The sequence below is a fragment of the Dermochelys coriacea genome, chromosome 1, assembly GCF_009764565.3.
Source record: "Dermochelys coriacea isolate rDerCor1 chromosome 1, rDerCor1.pri.v4, whole genome shotgun sequence".
In the NCBI taxonomy this organism is placed as follows: domain Eukaryota; kingdom Metazoa; phylum Chordata; order Testudines; family Dermochelyidae; genus Dermochelys; species Dermochelys coriacea.
Window position 1 is genome coordinate 55,003,564 of NC_050068.2, and position 25,181 is coordinate 55,028,744.

The 25,181-nt window shown below is 42.2% G+C and overlaps 1 protein-coding gene across 5 annotated transcripts in view; it reads right to left on the reverse strand.

The window, feature by feature from the left end:
* LOC119847695 (phosphatidylinositol 3,4,5-trisphosphate 3-phosphatase TPTE2-like) overlaps positions 1–25,181 on the reverse strand; it is a 35,079-nt gene that overhangs the window by 6,915 nt on the left and 2,983 nt on the right. The window contains exons 2-14 of one of the 5 annotated variants that reach the window (XM_038382668.2): positions 23,953–24,042; positions 17,185–17,262; positions 15,662–15,709; positions 14,244–14,405; positions 13,160–13,279; positions 10,346–10,441; positions 7,626–7,725; positions 5,397–5,460; positions 4,309–4,373; positions 3,570–3,630; positions 2,541–2,622; positions 2,357–2,445; positions 621–682 (exon numbers count right to left, since the gene is read on the reverse strand). In XM_038382668.2, the coding sequence (XP_038238596.1) occupies positions 621–682; positions 2,357–2,445; positions 2,541–2,622; positions 3,570–3,630; positions 4,309–4,373; positions 5,397–5,460; positions 7,626–7,725; positions 10,346–10,441; positions 13,160–13,279; positions 14,244–14,405; positions 15,662–15,709; positions 17,185–17,262; positions 23,953–24,002 (1,077 nt within the window). In that variant the 5' untranslated portion in view covers positions 24,003–24,042. The remainder of the gene's footprint in view (positions 1–620; positions 683–2,356; positions 2,446–2,540; positions 2,623–3,569; positions 3,631–4,308; positions 4,374–5,396; positions 5,461–7,625; positions 7,726–10,345; positions 10,442–13,159; positions 13,280–14,243; positions 14,406–15,661; positions 15,710–17,184; positions 17,263–23,952; positions 24,043–25,181) is intronic. The other 4 variants (XM_038382676.2, XM_038382684.2, XM_043504449.1 and 1 more) reach the window with 4 other exon arrangements.

The following is a 25,181-nucleotide window of genomic DNA, read 5'->3' on the forward strand; positions in this document are numbered from 1 at the left end:
ATTTTGCCATCCATGCACTAGGGCCACAAATCCAGCTATGCTGCATTACAGCAGCAGATGACCTGCTTTTAATTATGAGACTTGCCACTTAAAAGGTATAGTTCATCTTCAAGAATGGCAAGTTCTAAAGGGAGGTGTGCTTCCACCCTCCACAGAGGTGCATGGTAATAGGGATAAATGGATCATTAAGATTTGATACTAAACTTTGAGCAGGCCTTGCTTTAGAGTAAGATATTAAGTTTAAATTTCTAGTCATAAATGGTTTTAAAGTGGAGATTTTTTTTAAAGTCATTTTGACAGCCCAATCAAATGCTTCCATGGCTGGTGTCATCTTGGCATAATCCAGTCAGTCTCTTCCCATTGTTCCTGACTGCCATTTTCCATCCCCTCAAATTATGAGCATTTAAACCATATGAACCATCAGCACATTTGGCAAAGCCTTTTAAAAGTGGCTTATGCTCTCCATGGAGAATGAGGCATGTGTTTTGTAAAGGGCCTCTCCCTAGTCAATACACGGTCAGAAGAGGACTCATCTTTCTTGAGCCTAACTTTTTTTTTTTTTGATATATAAACATAAGAGCAAATCTAAGAAACTGCTATCATCAATTTTTCCCTTATACCTTTGCACTCTCAAACTGGTCACTGTCAATGAGCCAAGTGCAAACCATTGTTCCAGTCCTACCTGTATTAGAAAGGAGAAAAAAAACTACAGATATATCAGTGTTTTGAGACTTACGTGACAGTCAACATGTAAGATTTAAAATTTAAACTCTAGACAAAAGCCACATACATATATACAGTAGAAACTAGAGTACAATCTTAGACAGGATTCAACACGAGTTAAAGTAAGATCTGCTTTTGCAAAGCAGTTTCTACAGGTTTGTATTTTCCTAGTTCTAATTATTCCTTTAAGAATGTCCCCCAATAATTCCCGTCTGCTGTTTTACCATGAACTACAGCAAGATGGCCAATGCTTTTCAGACCTCTGTTTAAATTGAGATGCCGAATATACCTCAAAACCCCAGGATTACACTACCAGTCATTCTACAGTGTTACAGAGGGTTACTTCTCCACAGGGATGTCCTGACAAGGGGAGAACTGCCACATGAAGGCACACAGGTCAAAATATTGAAGCCAACATTTTCAAAAGCAGAGGTCTGATTTTCAGAGTGCCAAGCACCCCGCAGCTCACTGATTTCAATGAGAGCTGTTAGGTGCTCAGTTATTTTGACAAGTTTATCATCTTAGATGCCTAATTTTAGCCTAAAGTTGTACAAAAGAAATCAAATACAAGATGCCAATAGACCTTCAATATGCAAACTTATTAAAGCAAAATTGGATATAGGAAACACGTGGCTAGCAGCAGACTGGGAACTGGTACAGAGGGAAGATCTGGGTTCTATACCCAGTGACCCTAGACTGCAGCAAGCCTCTCTGCTCCACTCTTCCCTTCTGAGAAAAAAAAAAAAATTGTGATGGTCTCAGTGTTGTGAGCCACATGATAAAGTTTTCAAAAAAAGTGCCTTAACAGCTTAGGTCACTTCTGAAAATAGGACTTATGTGCTCGGAGCATAGGTGCTGGAACTAAGGGTGCTGCCACATCTCCTGGCAGGAAGTGAATTCCAATATATACAGGGTTTACAGTTTGGTTCAATAGCTCTCAGCACCCCCACTACACAAATTGTTCCCACACCCTTGACTGGGAGCAAAGGCATATTTAGGCCTCACAGAAGCCTGCTGATTTTAAGAGCCTGGCCTAACATTTAACAGCATAAGCAGAACTTTTTATGTTTAAGAAATTGCAGAATCATATTTGCGAGAACAAGAAAAGAATAACCCTAAAGCTTGGGGGGGGAAAAGAGGGGAAAGGGGAGAGTGGTTTGAACTACTGATTGGGGAGGAGAGGCAACATGGAAGTGGGAGACTAACACATGTATAGGATAACTGTTATTTATAAGTTTGTTTTACAAAGGCAGGTTGAAGCTGTATTGTCTAGCACTATGATGAGATTTCCACTTTTAAGTAATCACTCAGTGTTTGGCCTTAATAAATATTTGTTAGACCCATCTGTTGAGTAAATAAATCTCAATCCAACATTAGGCGTTTTTGGAAAATTATCCTTTGTAAAGGGTTTTTGAGAGTCTCTGATGAAAGGTATATGAAGTGCAGAGTAGTTATTAACATTCCTGTTTGACTGGATGGAAATCTAAGCTCTCTCATGATCAAATAATACTTGCATCGGAAATTTAGGCAGGTACGAAATGAATGAGTTTTAAACTTTAAGCTTCACACCATTTTAACTAGGATACTCCTATGTTTTCCAATCCCTTCTTTGCTACAGTACTTGTTCTCTTACCCTTGCCTCCTTTACAGTGAATTGCTATGATGTTCTTTTCATCCTGTTTCATCCATGCACGCACATTGGCAGTAAATTTCAGCATGTCCCTAGATATAAGCAGCATATGAATTACAGCATAGTCAGAGCTTGTTTTATACCTAGTATTCTTGTTGGGCTGCAGAAACTCTAGCATATGACTTACTCTAGGCTGGGGACATTGTGGTCATCAATAAAGACTCTCTCTACCCTGTAATGGAAGTACACAGGGTCATAACCTTTTTCACCTACAAAAAAAAAAACCAAACACTCCAGATTAAAACTAGTTTAGAGTTCTGGTAAATAACCTCTATTGGCATAATTTTAAAGTCAAGCTATTTTCTCTGCCTGTGTTTTAAAGATGGTGGAGTAGCAGCTGAGACTATCTACTGGAGTCTGACAGTGCTACTGAATGAATAGATTCACAATGCAATTTAAGCAGATCTGGATCAGGCCTAACTTTGAAGGCCAGCTTCCTATTTTACATCTGCAGTTTTGAACCCTCAGTTCATGGGGGGCCCAAAGGATTCCCACCAACTGCTATCAGTTGCAACAGTGATTTATGGGGGTAAAAAGCAGGAGGCCAGTTTTCAAAGCCATGACCCTTTTAGCTCGATCTTCTCTATTCTAACTGGTTGGCTGAACTGATGTTGGTTCTCATGATCTGATTGTCCGTGACCCCCCCTTTGGCCAAGTGGCTAGCCAATATTTTTAAGGTCTTGAGAGTTATTTCCATTTTTTTTGGATGCAATCCTGTTTGTCTGCAAAGAATGTACAAAGTCCTGTTTCCCTGAACACAGGAAGATCCAACAATGGGAGGCAGTTGACTGTCTCACAAGTCCAAGCATGCCCTTCTAGCCAGCACTGCTCAAAATGCTCTCACAGCTACCCTACTCATGCTTTTTGTTACTGTCTCCTAGTTTCATGCTTTTTGGCTGCTTCTGACTTAGTGCTGTAAACTGAGACAAGCCCTCAGATACATAGCTCCAGCAGTTAGTCCCCAGCTGCCACTTTCATGGTCAGTCCCTAGTGGGATGTTTTCCATTGCTTTGGCTATCGCTAAATGAAGGGGCATTTAATTGTTCCCTCGTTTAGCCTGAAGAAGGCTATGACACCAATCCGCTTCAGTGACATCTATGACACACTTTGTGGGAACCACCCAACCTCCAGCATGCCAGTAGCTACATACACTTACTGCAAAGGTTATAGATTGTATAGTGGTCTTTATGTTTTGTATCCAAGAATCTTGCAACTTCCTTAAGGAAATAAGACAGAAGAAATAAATGTTTAACTCCAAACATCTGTTTGTTTTTTTTAAACTATACACACACTAGTTATTCTTCATTTCCACCGCCATTTAGTATACTGCCTTACCGGAGAAGCTGGCTATATTCGCAATAGACCATGAGAAAAGAAATGAGTAGTTCAGGTTCTCATCTAGCTACTAAACCAGTCTACCACCAGTTTTTAATACAGTTACATAGTTCCTAAACTTTACTGAATTAATCATTTTAAGTGATCATTTAGTCTTATTCTGTATTTGGAGAGAGAAAACAGCCTCTTCTATAAATCACCATTTAACATAGCCTGGGTAGCAAAAAGTGACCTTCTCAGGAAGGCTTTAAATGGATAATAAAAAAAATGAGGGTAGCCTCAGGAACTTGTGCAGCAAATCACGCAGCTAGAGTACAACCCCCAAGAACAGGATGGGCAGACTGCACCCTTAATTTTTATGCTCGTGATTCTAGACATAAGCCCACTAAGTACTGGCCTCAGACTACAAGTTGGTTTCCTGGAGACCATCAAAGGCTAGTTTAGTCATTCCCAATCTGATCCATATTCAACCTAGCAAAAAGGGATTGGAAGTGGAACACAAATTCAGTGCTGTTAAGTTTTGAAGTCATGTGCAGGAAGGATTTTAGGAAATATTTTACCTTTATAGGATTCCTATAGAAAGACTGCTTCCCAGATGATGGAAATGACATTGCAATAATACGCTCTATGGAGGAAAAATGTACATGTTAAGTCCACAAGAATTGGAAATAGGCAGCGGAGGATGAATCTGAAAGAACTACTATGCACTATTAAAAAGACAAAAAGCTATCCAAAAAAGTGTAGCTTTGAGAGTGGAAGTACCATTAATGTTATAAATTAGTTACACAGTATGACTACTTGTTTGTGGTGTGGCCTGTATCACCAGCAGTAGCCCAGATTTTAAATTTGAATTTTTAATTACAAAGAAGTACATCTTCTGCCAGTGTACTGTCTGTACTTTATTATATGATATTTATCATCAAATTAACAGCCCTGCAATAATGGAGATTCCACAGAGGAAACCCTAGTTAATCACTATTCTCTACACAGCAAGACCTGCTTAAGACAATGGATTAGTTTTGTACCTTCCCCTCACCCCCAAGCTGGCACTTGTAGGATGTCTGCAAATAAGTTTTCAATTTTGTTTTCTGGCAGTTAAAAAAAAATTTTTTTTTTTTGAATTTTGGTTCAAGTCAGTCAACCAAGTGAGGACATTTCAGCAAATCAAAGAAATTGGAAACAATTGTTTGAGCTGAAACAAAATGGTTTGGGCATTTTTAAAACAAAAGCAAAAAGTCAAGGGATAGATTCACAAGAACTGTGGTGGTGGGGTAGGATGGTGACTACAGCTTGTGGTCGGGGCACTCTCCTGGGATGTGGGTGACCCAGGTTCAAGTCCTTGCTCCACAGCAGGTCTCCCACATCCCAGGAGAGCACCCTAACTAATTATACAATAGGTGTAAGGGGGGGCACCACAAACACCTCCTCTTCAGTCTTTTTGGAAGACCAGCACCCAAACCCATTGTGCATCTAGCCCCAAGACCTGAAAATTTCCATTTTCTTCCCTTCAACCAAAACAATTTGCCAACAGACAAACTTATGAACTGTGTTGACCCAAATATGCATTTTGGTGAAAAAAGTCTCAGCTGAAAAATTTCAGCCAGCTCCATCTTTGGAGTAACCAATAGTTCTCTAAAATTGTACAAACCAGTAATGTAAGTAAGGTCCAGGTCAAAGCCATCTTTTGTATAGCGCCTTTTGTTTTCTGAGACCTGTCAGTCAAAAAGACAAATTAATGAGTTAGAAAGGAGAGAGAGTCAAGGGAACCATAAAGATTATGGAGCGTCTAGAAGGGTGAGTACTGAAGTAGTCCAGATGGTTACTGTTTCTCCTTGTAACTAAGCATGAGTGGCAGAGCCTTAATCTTTCCCTATCCACTCCAGGTGGAAGTGTACATAGTTAGGCCATGTACACACTGTACAACTTACGTTGACATAACCAGCATAACTCCCTAGTGTAGAAGCAGCATACATCAACAGAAAGTTTTTCTGCTGGTGCATCAGATGAAGTGGGTTCTAGCCTATGAAAGCTTACGTCCAAATAAATGTTAGTCTTTAAGGTGCCACCGGCCTCCTTGTTGTTTCTGCTGGTGTAGGAACACCACCTCCCCAAAAGCCATTAGCTATGCCACCAAAACACATTTCTGTTGGCATAGTTATGTCTACACTGGGGGTAGTGTCAGCATATATATGTCACTAGGGTATGTCCCCACCTCCAGCCCCCTGACCAACATAACTACACCAGTATAAGTGTAGATCAAGCTCAAGACTAGCAAGTGGCTCACACTAGGTAACTCAGCAGCAGCATTCACACGAATTCAGAAATGAAACTGCATTTTAGTTTTCAGAGTAGCAGCCGTGTTAGTTTGTATTCTCAAAAAAGAAAAGGAGTACTTGTGGCACCTTAGAGACTAACAAATTTATTTGAGCATAAGCTTTCGTGAGCTACAGCTCACTTCATCGGATGCATTTGGTGGAAAACATTTTAGTTAGGCTTTGTGCTCAGGAATTATTTCAATCCAGTAATCAGTAGCTAGCAATAGCTGTACTGGGGCTGCTGACCTTATCAAGGCCTTATTTTAGTTAGTGGGACAATGCACGATGAGACTTGTCTACACGGATCACACTGTTGTATGCTGCATCATATTACTGATTTGTTAAAAAGAGTAACATTTAACCCATGATTCAATTCTCCATTGGAGGGGGAGCAGGGGGGAAGAAGATCAGCTTTGTGGCATCTTCACCAATTGCTTAATCAGGGCTACACGCCCATGTGCAAGTGAGTCCTTAGAGGGAGAAGCACTAGGCAGATCACAAGGGTTACTCTTATTTTATGAAAGGATGCCAGGGAATCCTTTGAACTCCTAGTGGGATGCAATACCTCACTTAAGATGTTAAAGTGCTGTTGAGCTGTAAGGAACAGCGCGCGCTCTCTCCCTCTCCATACACACACACAGGTTCTAGAAAAAAAAATCTCCAAGACAAGATGCCTCAGGGTAAACTCTAGCTATCTTGGAAATTTCTCAATTAATCTACATTTGACAAGAAAGATGCCGATTTTGTTCCCTGAAAAATGCACATGGAAGTTGGGTTAAAATTGACACTACATTAAGAGTCCTGCAGGAGGGGAGAAGAGAAGAAAAGGAATAGATTTGAATAAAAAGTACGTCTAAACATTTTGAAATGGAGTTAATATCAGATGCTACCAGGAAGCTAAAACTTAAGATACAGTTTCTAGTCTGTTTATACCTGCAGAAGATGCACTATAATAAAAGCTTTTGCCTCTGATTTTAATTGTAACCACTTATTCCTATTTTCATGGGATACAGCAGATTTTCTTCTCTTTGCCCTGCCATGCAAGTGTGCTCAATATATAAAAAAAGTCAAGCCAGAAAACGGAAGGACAGAATTGGCTACTTGCATCAGGTAGGTCATGGCATCACATCAGTGCCACCACACTGCTGTAGTGGGACAATGGTGTTTTTGAAGACGTGACCCTATATTGAGAGTGGAAACACTGCCTGAGTGCAGAAATGGTTCTCAACTACCTAATGCCATAATTCAATACCTGCTCCTATCACTAGAATAGATTGCTTTAGTGGATGAAGCAGAATCCTGTTACTAGTCTGCTGGCCTGCAATTCTGACTGTTTTAGAATGAAAACTGTGCAGTGTTAGTTTATTCTGCACTCTGGTTTCCCTCCCCTCATACCTAAGACAGAAACAAATGGAAGGGAGGGAAGCAGGAGGAGATGGGAACAAAGTGAAAATTATTACTACCCTTCAATGCTGAAGAACTCAGTTATTGCTCTAAGAATATGAGGTGAGTTTGAAAACCATAATAGCACATTCAGACAAACAGTCATGAAGCTAACTTACCATCCTCCTGGTCACCTTTTCTAGTTGTTTCTTTTGTGAGGCCAGGCGAAATATTCTTATCAGAATGATAATTCTCAAAGCTCGAAGGACAATAACCATTCTAGCAAAGAGGAAGAAGTTAGCTTTGCAATGGAATAGAGCTGGGCAAAAGATGTAAATTATGTTTTGCCAGAAACAGATTGAAATTTTGTTTTGTTCCAAATGAGGATAAAAAGCCAACATAACTGTTTTTGAAAAAAAAAAATTAAAATTGTTTTGGGTCAACACATTTTGATTTCATAACTTCAAGGTATTTTATTTTGATTTCAATCTTCCATTTAGAGTTATTTTATTTTTATTTTTTTTTAATTCTAACAAAAAGTTGGAATCTTCTATTCCAGAAAGTGTCAAAACAGGATTTTTAAATAGTCCAAATGCTTTTCTGTGCCCCCACCCGGTGAAATTGTGTCCAAGTACAAAATGTTGCAAAATCATGTGGTTACAACAAAACTGCATTTTTCTGATGGCAAACTGTTTAACTGCAAGTTTTCTGACTGGCCTTACAATGAAACCGCCAGGAATTCACCTACAGAGATAAAGAGTTTTCATTGCTTCATGGCTGTGCGTAGCGATGCCAGCAAGTATAGTCTCACCCTACCTATCCCCCTTAGCAATAGTAAGGGCTCCACAATATTAGCCAAGCCATAACACTGCGGATCTTCTGGTTTCCCAGTTTATATCCATGGTATACAAGGTCACCGTACTCATACAAGTATGTTAATGGCTCTTGGTATTGAGAAGACATCAAGATCATCAAATGTGCACCTTTGGCTCCTTACTCCATGGATGTGTAGCGTTTTATGCAAGAGGTTCAGGAAAACCTAGCAGTTCTAGAGTCCCAAACGTAATCCATTATCATTTCTCTAACTGAAATGGATGAGTGACATTCTTAGAAGGGGAAAGAGAATTTTCTGCTGACTCAAGTGGTTTAGGGAAGCATGTTACTGTTTAGAAGGCTTCCCAAAACTTGGTTCACAGCTTGTTCAGGGTAAGCTCCTGGCAGGCCATGAGATGCTTTGTTTACCCGAGAGCATGCAGGTACAGCCGCTCGCAGCTCCCACAGGCTGTGGTTTGCCGTTCCCGGCCACTGGGAGTTGCAGGGAAGTGGCATGGGCCAGGCCACCTCTTCCCACAGCTCCCATTGGCCAGGAACGGCAAACTGCGGCCAATGGGAGCTGCGAGCGGCCGTACCTGCAGACGCTTGGGTAAACAGAGCATCTCATGGCCTGCCAGGAGCTTACCTGAACAAGCTGTGAACCAAGTTTTGGGAACCCCTGCCTTAAGGTATGCCTATTCTCCAATCATTATAGCCCACGTAGCTGTACCCAAGCTAGCCTTCATTGAGCTAGCTTGCTAAAAACAGCAGCAGAGCCAAGGTAGCATAGGCTAGCTGCCTGGGTATGTACCTGGGGTCCCAGACAGGATTGTAGTCAGACCCTTAGCCCATGCCACTGCCTGTGCTACACTGCCATTTTTAGTGAGCTAGTTCAGTCAAGGCTAACTCAGGTAGGCCCACACATGTGGCAATCACACCTCCCGATAGCTGTGTAGACATACCCGAAATGCCATCCCAGAAAATGCCCTGTCCTATATGTGATGAGATTACCTAGAGCATAACCAAAATACTCAGTTGTGTGAAGGACATGGGACTGCGCTGTATTAATTTATGATTGTCCAATTACAGTAAGGGATATTCTCTATTTGACCATGTGGAGTTAAGTCAAAAGGTGCTGTTAGGAAAAAGGAAATAAAACAGTGACTAGAGATAAGGCACCTGGAGGAGTGGGAAAGGAGACAGAACATTGCAGGGTAATTAAGAGAAGGACTATTAACTGGAAGAGTATACCTCCCTTGGCTCCAGCATAGTCATAAGACTTTTTGGCCAGGAATGGGAGCCTAAAAATCAGGACATCCTGAGGCCTTGTCTACAGGAGAAAAGTTTTGCTGGGATAGCTATGTCAGCAAACCCTCTAGTGTAGATGCAGTTTATATCAGTATACAGCTGCTTTTGCTGGAATAGCTTATACTATTTCCCCAAGAGACATAAGCTATACCAGCAAAAGGTCTTTATGCCACTATAAGCCCTCATGTAGATATAGCTTACGTTGGCATAGTTATGTCCATTTAAAAAAAAACAACCCATACTCTTAACTGAGATGTCAGACACAAGATGGGTGAGGCAATATCTTTTATTGGACCATCTTCTGTTGGTGAGAGCTATAGCTGTGTTGGTCCTAGGATCTGAGCAAGACAAGGTGGATGAGGTAATATTTTATTGAACCACCTTCTGGTGGCGAGAGAAGCTTTTGAGCCACAGAGCTCTCACCACCAGAAGATGGTCCAATAAAAGATATTACCTCACCCACCTTGTCTTGCTCAGATCCTGGGACTAACACAGCTATAGCTAACTAACTGACATAGCTATATGTAGTGCAAGTTTTAAGTACAGACCAGCACTGAACAGGTAAAGAGTCTTTCTGGAAGTGGGAGGGTCAGTTGTCAAGGGCTGATGGGAGAAACAGGTTGACAGAAAGGTTCTGTGAAGAGCTTGAAGAAGATGGGCCTACCTGGCTAACATGTTGGGTTGGGGAGAGAAATAGTAGCCGTCTCCCTAGAGCTTATAGATTGTTTTAAAATCCTTATTCTTACACTATGTGGTGTTCCTACTGTTAAAACAATACCTGGTTTTAGAAAAGGCTGCATGGTCACTCTGTATATACCACAGGTCACAGCTCCCGAAGGTCAGAACTGCAGATAATGAACTTATGTTGGGCCTGCTGAAGTAATCACTGTTAGTATATAGGGGTCTACAACCCAAGATCCTGGTCTTAAGTTGTCTACAGCACAGAGCCCATGTTGGCATAACTATGCTGGTATAGCCCCCAGGAGACAGGGAAAAAACTTCACATAGGCTCTGTAGTGTAGATATAGCCTATGCTAGTCAACATAGCAATAGCTAGGGCACTCATCTGAGATGTGGGACCCATGTTCAAGTCCCTGCTCCACCTGAGGTGAACAAGACTCTAACCTGAATTTCCCACATCAGAGGCAATCTTTTAACTATCAGGCTACCAAATCAATTTCTCTGGCCCAGTGAGTATTTACTGTATACAGAGTAGAACAGCGTCAACAGGAATACCAATCATTTTCTTCCCCTTTGCCACTGAACTTGAGAAACCTTCTCAACAAATGACTCATTGAATCAGACCTCTTTCCCACAAATTTGATTTCTACAAAATTGTTAGTTTGACAATTGTTCAACAAAAATCCCCTGCCAGCTGTAGCTGGAAGTGCTCTGTTTTTTTTGATGCTGAAGTTTTCAAATCTGCCAAGCATGACATCACACACACATTATTCTAATGACACTTAACTTGCTTTAGTTTTTAAAGAAGCAGGAGTTAATCCTTCCTCCAATTAGTTGTAAATGCAAGTAAGGTTTCTAGTTTACTACTAGCTCCGATTTCTGTTTATTTTTAAGACAAGGTTTGCTGAGTAAGGCTATGTCTACACTTACAGCAGTGTGTCAGGTACAGGCACTATATGTGTAGCCACATGCCATGGTGAAAGGCTCCACTGCCTTGCCACTACCAGAGCCTTTCACCACTACTGAGCATTTCAAAAAAATAGCAATGTAGACCTGGAAGGCATTGCTTGGTTGTGTAGAGCAGTGGTCTCTAAACTTTTTGGATCACGTACCCCCAGGACCAGCTCTAGGGAAGCAAAAAAGAAGAAGAGCTGCTGTTGGTGTACCGCCGAAGACAGAGCAGGGAGAGCTGAGCTGCTGCTGAAGATGGAGCAGGGAGAGCCTTCAGTGGCACGCCTGCTGCGCACCCGCAGGGATGGTCTTGCGTACCCCCTGGGGTGTGTGAACCCCACTTTGGAGACCACTGGTGTAGAGAGCCATGAGGGTGTGATGGGTTGGGTCACAGAAACTCCTTTGGGAATGCCACCTGATGTACCTAGACTACCTCTGAGCCAGTTTTCCCTGTCAGCTTGGGACTTCAGTACCTTGCCTTGTTTGAGCCAGACACTTGCCTGCTGCAAACACAGATCCAAGTCTGAACCATCACAAGCTGCAGGCTTAACACCCACACACAGCTTAAGAAGTGTTCCTGTCTCCAGCACTCAGACACCCAGCTCCCAAAGAGGTCCAAACCCCAAATAAAATCCGTTTTATACTGTATAAAGCTTATATAGGGTAAACTCAAATTGTTTGCCCTCTATAACACTGATAGAGATATGCACAGCTGTTTGCCTCCCCTCCTGCCAGGTATTATTAATTAACCCAAAGTAAAAAGTGCTTTTAAATACAAGAAGTAGGATTTAAGTGATTCTAAGTAATAACAGACAGAACAAAGTAAATTACCAAGACAAAAAAACCCACATGCAAGTGTAAGCCTAATACAGTGAGGAGCTGAATACTAATAAAAATCTCATCCTCAGAGATGTTTCAATGAGCTTCTTTCACAGACTAGTCACCTCCCTACTCTGGGCCCCATCCTTTCCCCTGGTACAGTCCTTGTTCCAGCTCAGATAGTAGTTAGGGGATTTCTCATGACTCCATCCCCCTTTGTTCTTTTCCACCCCCTTTATTTAGATCTATCTTTTGCACAGGGCAGGAATCCTTTGTCCCTCTCTGGGTTCCCACCCCTTCTTCTAAATGGAAAAAGACCAGGTTAAAGATGGATTCCAGTTCAGACTACATGATCACATGTCACTGCAAGACTTCATTACCCACTTGCCAGCACACACGTATACAGGAAGACTTACAAATAAACAGCCATTTACAACCAAGTGTCCTGGTTAATGGGAACCATCAAGATTCCAAGCCACCATTAATGGCCCACAGTTTGCATAATTACAATAGGACCTCAGAGTTATTTCATATTTCTAGTTTCAGATACATTTATACAAATAGGATGAACACACTCAGTAGATTATAAGCTTTGTAATGATACCTTACAAGAGACCTTTTGCATGAAGCATTTTCCAGTTACATTACATTCACATTCATTAGCATATTTTCATAAAAGCATATGGAGTGCACCATCAAAGTATATACTCTGAGGGTTCAGGTATATAGGGCACTCTAACTCATCTCTAACAGGTTTTTTGCAGTGTTGGAAAAATTTGTGAGTGGACCCCATAAAGCTTTCTTTGCTGGGAGCCAGAGTGCTTCGGAGATCACAGGTGTTGAATACCAGAGAGAAATCATTTTTAACACACGCACACTACTTACATTTACAGTGTCATGTGGAGTACATACTACTCCACATGCCACTGCTAGCATGTGTGTGCATGCACAGCAGTGTAGACTGAGGCACAGCTTAGGTGGGTAATTTGGGTATAACATTTTATAAACAAAGATTCAGGTGTTCAGGGTTCTTCCCTATACTCCCTTCAAAAACCAGATGTGCAGACACTAGCAAGTTTTAGAAGGATTTATAAAGAGATAATATTCACATTTCTAAGCAATTAGATCACACACTTCTTACCTTGGGATCTTGTCTACACCACTGAAGTCAGAGAAAGAATACACCATATTAATCAACAGGGTGCCCACGACAATCACTGCATCTAAAATGTTCAGTTTGGACTTGAAATAATTGCTGAAGCTGAAATACAAAAGGGAAGCAGAGACAAAATTAAGGGGGTGGGGGGAGAATATCTAAAAGTACTATGAGAAGTGTATTAGAGTGTATATTCCATATTGCTACAAAACATCGCTCATGGATGAATTGGTCCTCAATAGCCTGTTTGTTACTCCAATAGGAGTAAAACAGATTTTTATCAATCCTTTACAAACCTCTGACTCCACTTAACACTAAGTCACATATACCAGTTTAAAAGGAAAATTGAAAAGAATTCTCTACCCTCTTCATTCAAATCCCAACTTAAACACTCTTCCTATGAAGCCTACCAAAACTAGCCAGCCCACATACCATGCTGCTGTACCACTGGATATGCTACAATTGCAAAGCTTTAAATCTCTTCTGGACAGCCAGGGCAGTTTGCATTTGTATTATTTCTGTCCATTTAGGACTATCTTCTGTTATCCTCATGCAGATTAGTACCAGAGTAATGCCTTTAGAATTAATGGGCCTATTTAAGAACTCTGGTATTACAGCATTTTGCTCTCTACACAGATTGAATTTATTATTTTACTGCAGTAGCACCTAGAAGCTGCAGTCATTGTGCTATGCTCCATTGTGCTACTAACTGTTCAAACAGAACAAAGACAGTCCCAGCCCCAGAGAGCTTAAAGTCATGCTAAGAGTATTCATGAACAGTGCTTCCTAGCTACCTGAACAAACCAATGACTAAGAGTGCTAGTCCTGGCACATAATGAATGACTTGCCAGTGTTAGGGACCAGCACTGGGAACTTCACAGGACTGATTCTGGTCTCAGACTGATGAGTCAGGAGCAACTGCACTGGTTATTACCCCAGTGTAAGTGAATTCAGAGTCAGACACCACATATCCACTGTGTAGATTCTTTACAAGTCAGTGTACATTTTTAAGGTGTCCCTATACAAAGATGTCTTGCTGACCTTTCAGGCCCTTGAGCATTAACCTTACCCCTCAACAAACACTCGCAGGAGAACATCCACGAGAAAGAAGAGCGCTATTGCCAAGGAAACGCCTTCCAGGATCTCTCTGATGCCCTTTTCCTTGTCACTAATAGCTAGGTCCACAATCACAAGAGCAATGTCCACAAAGATGAGTACAACACCAAATACCCTACAAAACAAAACAAAAAAAAAAGTCATCTCTCACGAGGGAAAGTATTACACTTATTGCTTGATGTGCACAAAGTCAGTTGCTCACAATTTTCAAAATGTGAGCCACTTTTGTAAAGAAGTCTAGTATTCCCCTTATTTTATGCCTGTTCTGAACTCTTCATGTTCCCCAGATGTGTTTTAGTAACTACTTTTCCTCTTAAAAGAAAGAGGGATACATATTTGCTAAGCCTGTTGGGAAATGTAGCACCCTCTGAAGGCTGCACAAGCCTTCATTCACACTGTAGCTGCCAAGAGAGCATGGCCAACCATTCTGTGGCACTTTAACCCATGCCAGGATGCAAGCATAACCTGTGGGACCATACTAGCAGGTGGTGTTAGGCTAAGAGCCAAGAAGAACAAGTTGTGTCCAGCAACCTCAAAGCTGCTTCATATTCATGTCAACATGCCAGCTTTAAACATGTGTTCTATAAAGACTGCTCAAACTGTCTTAGCATGCACCACCTTCCCTCCCAATCAGGCTGAGTAATGTCCTTGTAGTAACTACAGCAGTTGCTGTAACATAGTATTTTTTTGCTATATCAATATAGCTTAGCTGTTAGAAACAAGCAGAGCCACTACCAAGGACCACCTCTATTCCAGGTGATGAATTAGGAGCTTCTGCACCATACCAACAACAAAGCAATAAAATGTTATATTTTGCTTACATTTCAGTCATCTACAAGGATACCTAGAATTATCTATAAATCCTAAAGAGATCTGAAGTTACCGTGCATTAGATTTCCCTTCACAATGCAAAGGGAGTTTGCTTTATAAAAGCTCCCTCAATGTATTTGCAAAAAGAAAAAGGAGTACTTGTGGCACCTTAGAGACTAAAATTTATTAGAGCATAAGCTTTCGTGAGCTTCAGCTCACTTCATCAGATGCAAACTTTTTTCCACCAAATGCATCCAATGAAGTGAGCTGTAGCTCACGAAAGCTTATGCTCTAATAAATTTGTTAGTCTCTAAGATGCCACAAGTCCTCCTTTTCTTTTTGCGAATACAGACTAACACGGCTGCTACTCTGAAACCTGTCAATGTATTTGTAGAGCCAAGTGCTTTTCAAAGGAACAAAAAAACAAAAACAAAAAAGATAGTTTGGAAGTTACTACTTTGTAGCAAACTGACTAGAAAGTTTAGTTAAATATGTTCTACTATTTATATCTCCTATCAAAATCTGTGGCTGCATACAGGTTATGTATATATCCACACATACCTGAATCCAAATGACATCACAAATGGAGAAATCTTTTTCTTAATAGTACTGTTAAAAGAGGAACAGAGTCTAAAGTCAGTGACTATCAGATGCAATGGTAGACCTAAGTATTGATTAAAAATTACATTTAAGATTTGTTATTGCAAACTTGTCTGCACCTTTGCTGAATTTTGAGAGATACTTACAGATATAATTAGAGAATGGGTATGAAAATATGATAGCACAGAGTCCTAATAAACATGTAATCTTTGCATCTGAAGTGGGTTTTTTTTATGCACAAAAGCTTATGCCCAAATACATCTGTTAGTCTTTAAGGTGCCACCAAACTCCTTGTTTTTACGTAATCTTTCTGTCAAATGTTGACAAGTAACAAAGGTGTCAAAGAGTATGACACCTCTTGGACCATAAAACCTAAGTGTGTTCAGACACTCTGAAATGCAGCTTTATCCCCTTCTTTTTTGCTTTAACGTTCTCCTTTCATGCTAGGTTTTGAAAGATGTATACACACACACACACACACGTGATTGAGATTAACGGTTGATATAAAAATTGTTAGAAGCCTTTAATTGCAGATTGTAAAATTACAGATAGTAAATTGTAATTGAGCTGAAGATGCTACTAAAGCCATCCCATTTACACATTGAGCCAAAGTGACAGCAACTGATATTTGACTCTAGCCAAACCTCAGCCTAAAAAGAAGAGTCTTCTACCTTTAGTGCCACTGTACAAAGATACGAACATTGAACAAGTTGAGCTGAATGCATCTCCAAACAAGAGTTCATGTATTCAAAATGGTACAAGTAACTTTTAATCTTTGACTAAAAGTGGAAAAGTTAGCAAGCAAATTTTAGTTTTCCTTCCCCCATAACTCACTAAAACTGCAAGGTCCTGATTCTCTGTTGCATTACTCTGGTTTTAGGAACCGAGTTACACTGGAAGCATCAGACTTGCAATACATACTTCTGCTATTAAAAGCAACTAAAGAGATCAAGGAGTTTAAAAGAATTCAGGATCCATTTGTGTCATACTTAAAATAGACTTTTCTGAATTTCCACATTGGACAAAGCTACTAGCTGAATAAGCTTTGCTTTGTTCTTTCTACTGTACATTCTCCAAGACTGAACGCAGAATCTGTCCAGATCAGAGGATTTTATGTTCGCAATGCACATTTTTGAAACTCTAGAGTCATTGATAATATTGTAAATCTCAGACACGGTTTGTCAGTAGGTATTTGTACTTTATGTATTTCAGACCAATTAGCTTGCCAGAAGGAATATTCTTGATTTCCCTCTATAAGGTGGTCTCCGAGCCAGACAAGCTACATGGTTTATAAAAACAAAGATTGAAAGCGAATACATAGCAAAGTCTTCTGAATCTATTATTACATTAGGTTTCCTTACTAAGCAATGACCTACTGAGCTCCTTTTTGACATTTCAGCAAGCCATGCTTCCTTCTCAATTTTGGCTTGGGAAACTGCACCAGTTTATTTTGCCCAGCAAAGATTAGAACAACTTTAACTTACCGGGAGCAAGTGTCTGGTTCATTATCCTCAATGCAGCCATCATCAATCTTTATGCTTGGCTCCCCTGTCTTTTGAAAGCTGCCAAAAAATGACAAATCAGACTAGGTCATAGGATGGCTGCCCCGCACGTTCAGCTTCCGTGCACTAGAAGGGGTGCTCCACTCAGGTTAAGTAAGAGCTGGGACACCACCAGGGGCTAGAGCAGGGGTTCTTAAACTGGAGGTTGTGACCCCTCAGGGGGTTATGAGGTTATTACGGGGGAGAGAGGGGGTCCATGAGCTGTCAACCTCCATCCGAAGCCCTGCTTTGCCACCAGCATTTATAATAGCTTAAAATATATTTTAAAAATGTGTTTAATTTAAGAGGGGGTTACACTAAGACTTGCTGTGTGAAAGGAGTCACCAATACAAAAGTTTAAGAATCACTGGGTTAGTGTGTGCAAAAAACTCAGTAAGGAAGGGGCAATGCTCCAGAAGCAGGAAATTTCCTGGGAGAGGCAGCCCTGAAAAGTAGTGCTCAGAGCACAAAAGAATGCTGCCACAAGTCCTGAAGCAGGAACAACTGAGAAAGGCAAAGGGGAAATCCCCTGGGATCTGTAGGCTGGGGAGGGCTGAGGATTTTTTTTTTTTTAAAAATGGTCTCTTTTTTTTAAGATAGTCCTAAGTGTGGCAGTCAGTCTTGGTGCTGGGACCAGCCAGCACTTCACACACACTTTTCCCCCAAACAAGGATATTAGCACTACACCTGATTGAGTGCTGCTCACAGCAAGAGACAAAAATGAGAGGGGCTGTCATTGGCGTTTGGTGAGGTCTTACCTCTTCACTGCGCATCACTTCAACCAAAGGGACTTTACTAGGCTAAGTTAGCAGTTTAGCACATGGGACTAAGTCAACATTAGAGGCAGAGTTGTTCCATCTGAAAGACTATTTCAGAATCGAAAAATAGTGAAGGATCCTATAAAACATGCATTAAGAGATCAAAATAGTCTCCCTCCTCCCCACTGAATACTTCAATTTTATTTTAAATCTAGAAGTTTGAGGAGAGTCTCAAGGAAGGTCACTAAAGACTGAGATAGTGCTGCTAGATGGCTATCACTTGCCAGTATTTCAAGTGAGCAGCTTTCAAAATCTATTCCCTAGAACAGGGATTGGCAACCTTTCAGAAGCGTGTGCCAAGTCTTCATTTATTCACTTTAATTTAAGGTTTCACATGCCAGTAATACATTTTAACATTTTTAGAAGGTCTCTCTATAAGTTTTATATTTATAATAACTATTGCTGTATGTAAAACAAACAAGGTTTTCAAAATGTTTAAGCAGCTTAGTTTAAAAATTAAAATGCTGATCTTATGCCCCTGGCCTGCTCAGCCCGCTGCCAGCCTGGGGTTCCGTTCACCTAGGCTGGCAGCAGGCTGAGCGGGGCCTGTGGCCAGGACCCTGGCTGGCAAGGGGCTGGCAGCCAGAACCCCAGACCGGCAGCGGCCCGAGCAGGACCGGTGGCTGGGATCCCAGACCAGCAGTGGGCTGAACGGCTCAGCCCGCTGCTGGTCTGGGGTTCCGGCTGCTGGCTCCTGCCAGCCAGGATCCCGGCTGCCAGCCCTGCTCAGCTCGCTGCTGGTCTGGGATCCCGGCCCTGCCCACAGAGTGGGTACCTACCTTCTTCCTGGTTCTAGCCCATTCTTTTCCTCTCTCTGCACTGAGCTGAGGGTGGGAGTGCATAGAGCACAGTGCTGGGGGTGAAGGAGCAGGCTGGGGGTTGGGGTGTAGGGTCTGGCCAGGAGCTAGAATGAGCAAGGGGGCTCAGGGTTGGGGCAGGAAGTTTGGGTGTGGAGTGCTTATCTGGGTAGCTCCCATTTGGTGTGAGGGGTGCAGGAGCTCCCATTTGGTGCTTAGGGTGGGGGTGAGAGGTATGTGTGGGGGTGCAGGAGTCAGGTTAGGGGATGTGTGAGGAGGATGCAGGAGTCAGGGAATGGGGGTGCTGGTGTCAAGGTGGGGGCAGTATGGGGGGAGTGCTGGAGTCAGGGCAGAGGTGTGTGGGCTGGCATCGTGGGTGTGTTCCCAACCACCTGCCCTGAGCAGCTCATGGCAGAGGGCTGGAGGGGATATGCCCCAATTCCACCCCCCCGTTCCCCACCTCCTCCCCCCCAGAGCAGTGAGCACACTGCTGCTCTGCTTCTCCTGCCAACTGTGTCCACATATCTATTCAGGGGACACCATCATAGGGCCTAATCACATCAGCCACGCTATCAGAGGCTCCTTCACCTGCGCATCTACCAATGTGATACATGCCATCATGTGCCAGCAATGCCCCTCTGCCATGTACATTGGTCAAACTGGACAGTCTCTACGTAAAAGAATAAATGGACACAAATCAGACATCAAGAATTGTAACTTTCAAAAACCAGTCGGAGAACACTTCAATCTCTCTGGTCACTCTATTACAGACCTGAGGGTGGCTTATCTTCAACAACAAAACTTCAAAAACAGACTCCAACGAGAGACTGCTGAATTGGAATTAATTTGCAAACTGGATACAATTAACTTAGGCTTGAATAGAGACTGGGAATGGATGAGTCATTACACGAAGTAAAACTATTTCTCACCCCCATCTCACCCCCCACTGTTCCTCAGATGTTCTTGTTTACTGCTGGAAATGGCCTACCTTGCTTGTCACCATGAAAGGTTTTCCTCCTTCCCCCCCCCCCGCTGCTGCTGGTGATGGCTCATCTTAAGTGATCACTCTCCTTACAGTGTGTATGATAAAACCCATTGTTTCATGTTCTCTGTGTGTATATAAATCTCCCCACTGTATTTTCCACCAAATGCATCCGATGAAGTGAGCTGTAGCTCACGAAAGCTTATGCTCAAATAAATTTGTTAGTCTAAGGTGCCACAAGTCCTCCTTTTCTTTTTGCAAATACAGACCAACACGGCTGCTACTCTGAAACCAGAGAATTCTAGGGTACAATCCATGAACATAGTTAGGCATCCAAGTCCATTTGTCAGGTGCCACTCCAATCCCTAGGCACCTAAATTCAATTAGTGCCTAATTTTTTTTTTTTTTTTTACATTAGAAGTTCCCTAGGCATCTATGTTCCTGCTGCTGGGTGGCTGAACTGCTGCCTCCTGCTAGGCGCCTGGATGCTTAAGGGCAAATAATGAACTAGGGAAAATAGGTGTTTGACTGTTTGCATGCGGGGCCCAATTCAGTAGCTGTGTTCAGAGGCCGCCTGCTGGATCAGTCCCCTCAGGAAAGTTCACACAAAACAGCTGGGGGTGAGATGAGAAGCCTAGGAGATAAGGTACTCGGGTGGGAGTCCCCCAGTTCAAGCTCTCCCCCTGCCACCTGAAGGGGAGAAGGGATCAGAACAGGATCTGCCAACTTGCAGGTGAGTGCCGTAACCACTAGGTCAGAGTAATTCTAGCTTTTGTGGCCCAATATTTAAAGTAGAACAACTTCAACAGGAGAGATTGAGACCCACATCAGAAAAGTCTATAGCTTATTAGGTAGGGCACTCACCTGAGAGATGGCCAATCCCTGTTCCAATCCCTCCTGCTCCTTAGGGGGGCTGGGACTTGAACTAGGGTCTCCCAGATCCTGGTGAGTACCCTAACCACTGCACTACAGGTTAAAAGGGAGGGCTGATTCCTCCTTCCCTTCCCCAGCCTCGCTGTTTTACATGAATTCACCTGAGATGCCTGATCCACTAGGTGGTCTCTAAACATACCTGCCTACATACAGCTTAGGTATCCCAACACCTATATACCCTGGGTTCGTGACTCACAAGCAGAGATGAGTCTGAGCTCCAGGGAGGCTCCTATGTGAGAGGGGCAGGACTTACGACACAACCTGTCACAGTACCACCACCACCACGAGATCAAAGTCACGAGTCAAACCCCACAGAATCAAGAGATCTTAAAAAAAAAACCCACAACACCCCCCCCCCCACCATTAATCTTTTTTAGGTCAGTCTCTTGATTTTTTTTTTTTTTTTTTACTCCCTCAGTCCATCCCCAGGGTGTGGGGGATGTGACAATTAGTGGTACCCACTCTCCAACAAAAAGAAAAGGAGAACTTGTGGCACCTTGGAGAACTTGTGTTAGTTTCTAAGGTGCCATAAGTTCTCCTTTTCTTTTTGCGAATACAGACTAACATGGCTGCTACTCTGAAACCACTCTCCAACGTGTACTGGATAAGGTGATTTTGGCCCCTGCTGCAGGAGCTCTCACCCCCCACATCTGCCCCTCCCCTGCCCACCAGTTAATCTCATCCCCCAGTCCTGTCCTCACCCAGACCCCCCCCCCCCCTCAATTCAGCCCCTGACAGTTCAGGCACCCAGCCCTAGCTTCCCCTACTGCACTCAGTTTACCCTCCCAGCATTCACCCCATCTGCTCAGAATCCACCATCAATACAGCCCCTCCACCCCATCAACCCTCCCCATGCATCTGATGAAGTGAGCTGTAGCTCACGAAAGCTTATGCTCTAATAAATTTGTTAGTCTCTAAGGTGCCACAAGTCCTCCTTTTCTTTTTGCGAATACAGACTAACACAGCTACTACTCTGAATGTTGTTCCTGTGATTTTCTAGGTGCTTAAAACTTAAGCATTGCAATACTGAGTGTCATGACACTTAAGTCCCTTTGGGGGATGCCACCCCAAGAGAACCACTGTGGGGAGAAGGGTGAAGAAAGATTTCCACAGGCAAAGGAAAAGGCATCTGCAATACTGAAGGAACCACTTGTGTATAAGATACAATAATGTATCCATTACCATTCTACTGGGTCAGCATTATTTGCAGTAAAGATTTCAAGCATCCATCAACCATGAAACCACTCAAAGTTAGCAAAATAAGTTCTTGTATATCAGTACATGTCAGGGACTAAACCTTGTAAATCACAATCACTCCATTGACTACAAAAGAATTTGGGGAGTTTGTTGAATTCAAATCATTTTATCCTGGTACTTTTCCTTCACAGCCCACCCCTAAGAAAAGGATATGCTGCCCAGTAATGCCAGCTCACACTTTGCTCCACTTGCCTACTAATCAGAGTTGTTCCAAAGACCCAAAACAGGAGTTAGGCAAAGTGGAAAGCAGATGGCTTATTCTTACTTTAGGTTTCTTTATCTTGATCAATCCTGTCTCTTCCCCCCCTCCCCACTTCAGTGGTTCCCACAAGCGGAGCTGGAGAGGGGAGAAGAACCATTACATGAATAGATCTGTTTTATGTTTATTTATACTAGGTCTCTGCAATTTCATAGTGTCTTACCTGCATTTCAGGTAAGACACTATTTGGCACAATTTTATTTCTTTTAAAAAGGGATTCACACCAGAGTGCACTCCCAGGCCCCACAAGAGTTGGGACAAGAGCTGATGCAGTAATTATAAGGAGTCCTTGTGGCACTTTAGAGATTAACCATTTATTTGGGCATAAGCTTGGGCATAAGATGCATCTGATGAAGTGGGTTTTAGCCAACGAAAGCTTATGCCCAAATAAATTGTGTTAGTCTAAGGTGCCACAAGGACTCCTCATTTTTGCTGATACAGACTAGCACAGCTACCACTCTGAAACCTAAGCAGAGATAGGCATCTATCTCAAGAGAGGCAAGGCTTCACACACCCCTCAGCCGCATTTCCCCATTGGCTAGCTTAGGAAGCTCCATGCCTAGCATGCTGGCTGTTGTGGATCTCTACCAGATTGTATAGAGAGCCTAGGTGCTTAACTCAGCTTTGTGGATTGCAGTGCTGTTCTTGTGACTTTCTAGGTACCTAGAAGTTGCAACACCCAAGTCTCTTTGTGGATCCCATCCAAGGTTTAATGCTTTGCAAAAATCAGGGCTAGTGCCACAGGTACGCAAGAGACCATATAATCTTCCCATATCCTTACAAGTGGAGCAGAAGCAACCTTTTCACTGGTCCCACAATGGGCCTTGTTCTAGCATACAGAGAAACTCTTAAAAGTGCAAGTAGAAGTGGCTGCTTCTGCTTCCTTTACAGTTTTTTGTTCTTATCCCTGATGGAGTTTAAACATCTTTGGGAATGGAAGGGCAAGGAGCAAGACCATCTCCAATGTACTGAAGCATGGAAGTTCAGAGTTAAGCTTGCTGCCTGTCCTAATTTACTATGCAGTAAATTAGAAATTCCAGATCAACTGCTATCATAGCTTTAGTAAATGGCATCAGTGTTACTGGATGAGAGTTTAGTCTTTTCACATACAATAGACTTAATTTCCTCTAGTTTTTTGGTTCAGTAGCTAGACAAATGCAAGAAAGCCACCAAAGATGGAATTAGTCTGTGGCAGGCATGGGGATCTTGCTATACTATATCCTTCCCAAGAGAATCTCTTAGTATACTCATATGAATACTCTTCAGTTCTGATTCTTAAATCTTTCTTTATGTACTTATATACTACTTATACTTAGTCCTGCCACGAATGCAGGAGACTGGACTAGAGGACCTCGAGGTCCCTTCCAGTTCTATGATTGTATGTGTTATATAAATTGGCAATTTTAAGTATGTTTTCCCTAAACTTCCCATTCTACTCCTCATGAAAACACACACTTTGTATAGTAAAATTATATACTGTATATATAACTGCAGCAGCCTCCCTTTAAATTCAGAGATTTCAATACAAACTTATTTCCACCTGGAAGTGCTTACATACCATATTGATGAGCATTAAGGAAACCCTAAAATGGACAGACAAGAGGTTATACACTGTTATTAAGTTCTGTTTATTACTACTGGTTATGTTTCTGGTGGACTACTCACCCATCAGCTTCTGGCAGTTCTGACCCTTGTTCATATCTCACAGTTGTCATTTTGCTCTTTCTAGTTCTGTTGCTCTTAAAGAGAATGCATCTAGGAAAAGGAAACAGGTTATTTCTTCAAAATGTTTTAGATTAAGACATTTGAAGTAATACAGTAGATATGCACCGTAGGAGTTTCACATACAAGTTTAATATAAACATTCAGAAAGTTCTACTTCATTCCTGCATTTATATAGGTTTACATCCCTAATTCAGAAAGTACTAAGCACCTGTCTAACTAAGCATGAGTACCTCCACTGATGTGCTCAGAGAGTTAACCACATGCACAAGTACCTTGCTGAACTGGGGTCTAATACAGTAGAACCTCAGAGTTACGAACACCTCGGGAATGGAGGTTGTTCGTAACCCTGAACAAAACGTTATGGTTGTTCTTTGAAAAGTTCACAAGTGAACATTGACTTAATACAGTTTTGCAACTTTACTATGCAGAAGAAAAATGCTGCTTTTAAGCCATCTTAAATTAAATTAAGTGAAACAAGCACAGAAACAGTTTCCTTTCCTTGTCACTTAAAAATTTTTAGTAAAGTTTAGATTTAAACACAGTACTGTACTTGCTTTTTGTTGTCTGTGCTGCCTGACTGTGTACTGTACTTCATGTTCCAAATGAGATGTGGTTAACCAATCAGTTCATAACTCTGGTGTTTGTAACTGAGGTTCTGCTGTATACCAAAGTTAAGTAATTTTAAAGCATTCCATCAGGCTTGTATCTATCCCAAATGGCAGATGTTTTATCCATCTTTTCCTTTAAACCATATAGTGCAGGGGTGGCCAACCTGAGCCTGAGAAGAAGCCAGAATTTACCAATATACATTGCCAAAGAGCCACAGTAATATGTCAGCAGCCCACCAAGCAGCTCCCACCCCACCCGCAGCCCCACCAATTGCTCCTCTCCCTCCCTGCATCTCCTGATCAGCTGTTTTGTGGCATGCAGGAGGCTCTGGGCAAGGAGTGAGGACACATCAGGCTCAGGGGAGGGGGCAGGAAGGGGTAGAGTGGGGGCAGGGCCTGTGGCAGAGCCACGGGTTGAGCAGTGAGCACCCCCGGCACACTGGAAAGTTGGTGCCTGTAGCTCCAGCACTAGAGTTGGTGCCTATACAAGGAGCCACATATTAACTTCTGAAGAGCCACATATGGCTCCAGAGCCACAGGTTGGCCTACATCAGATATAGT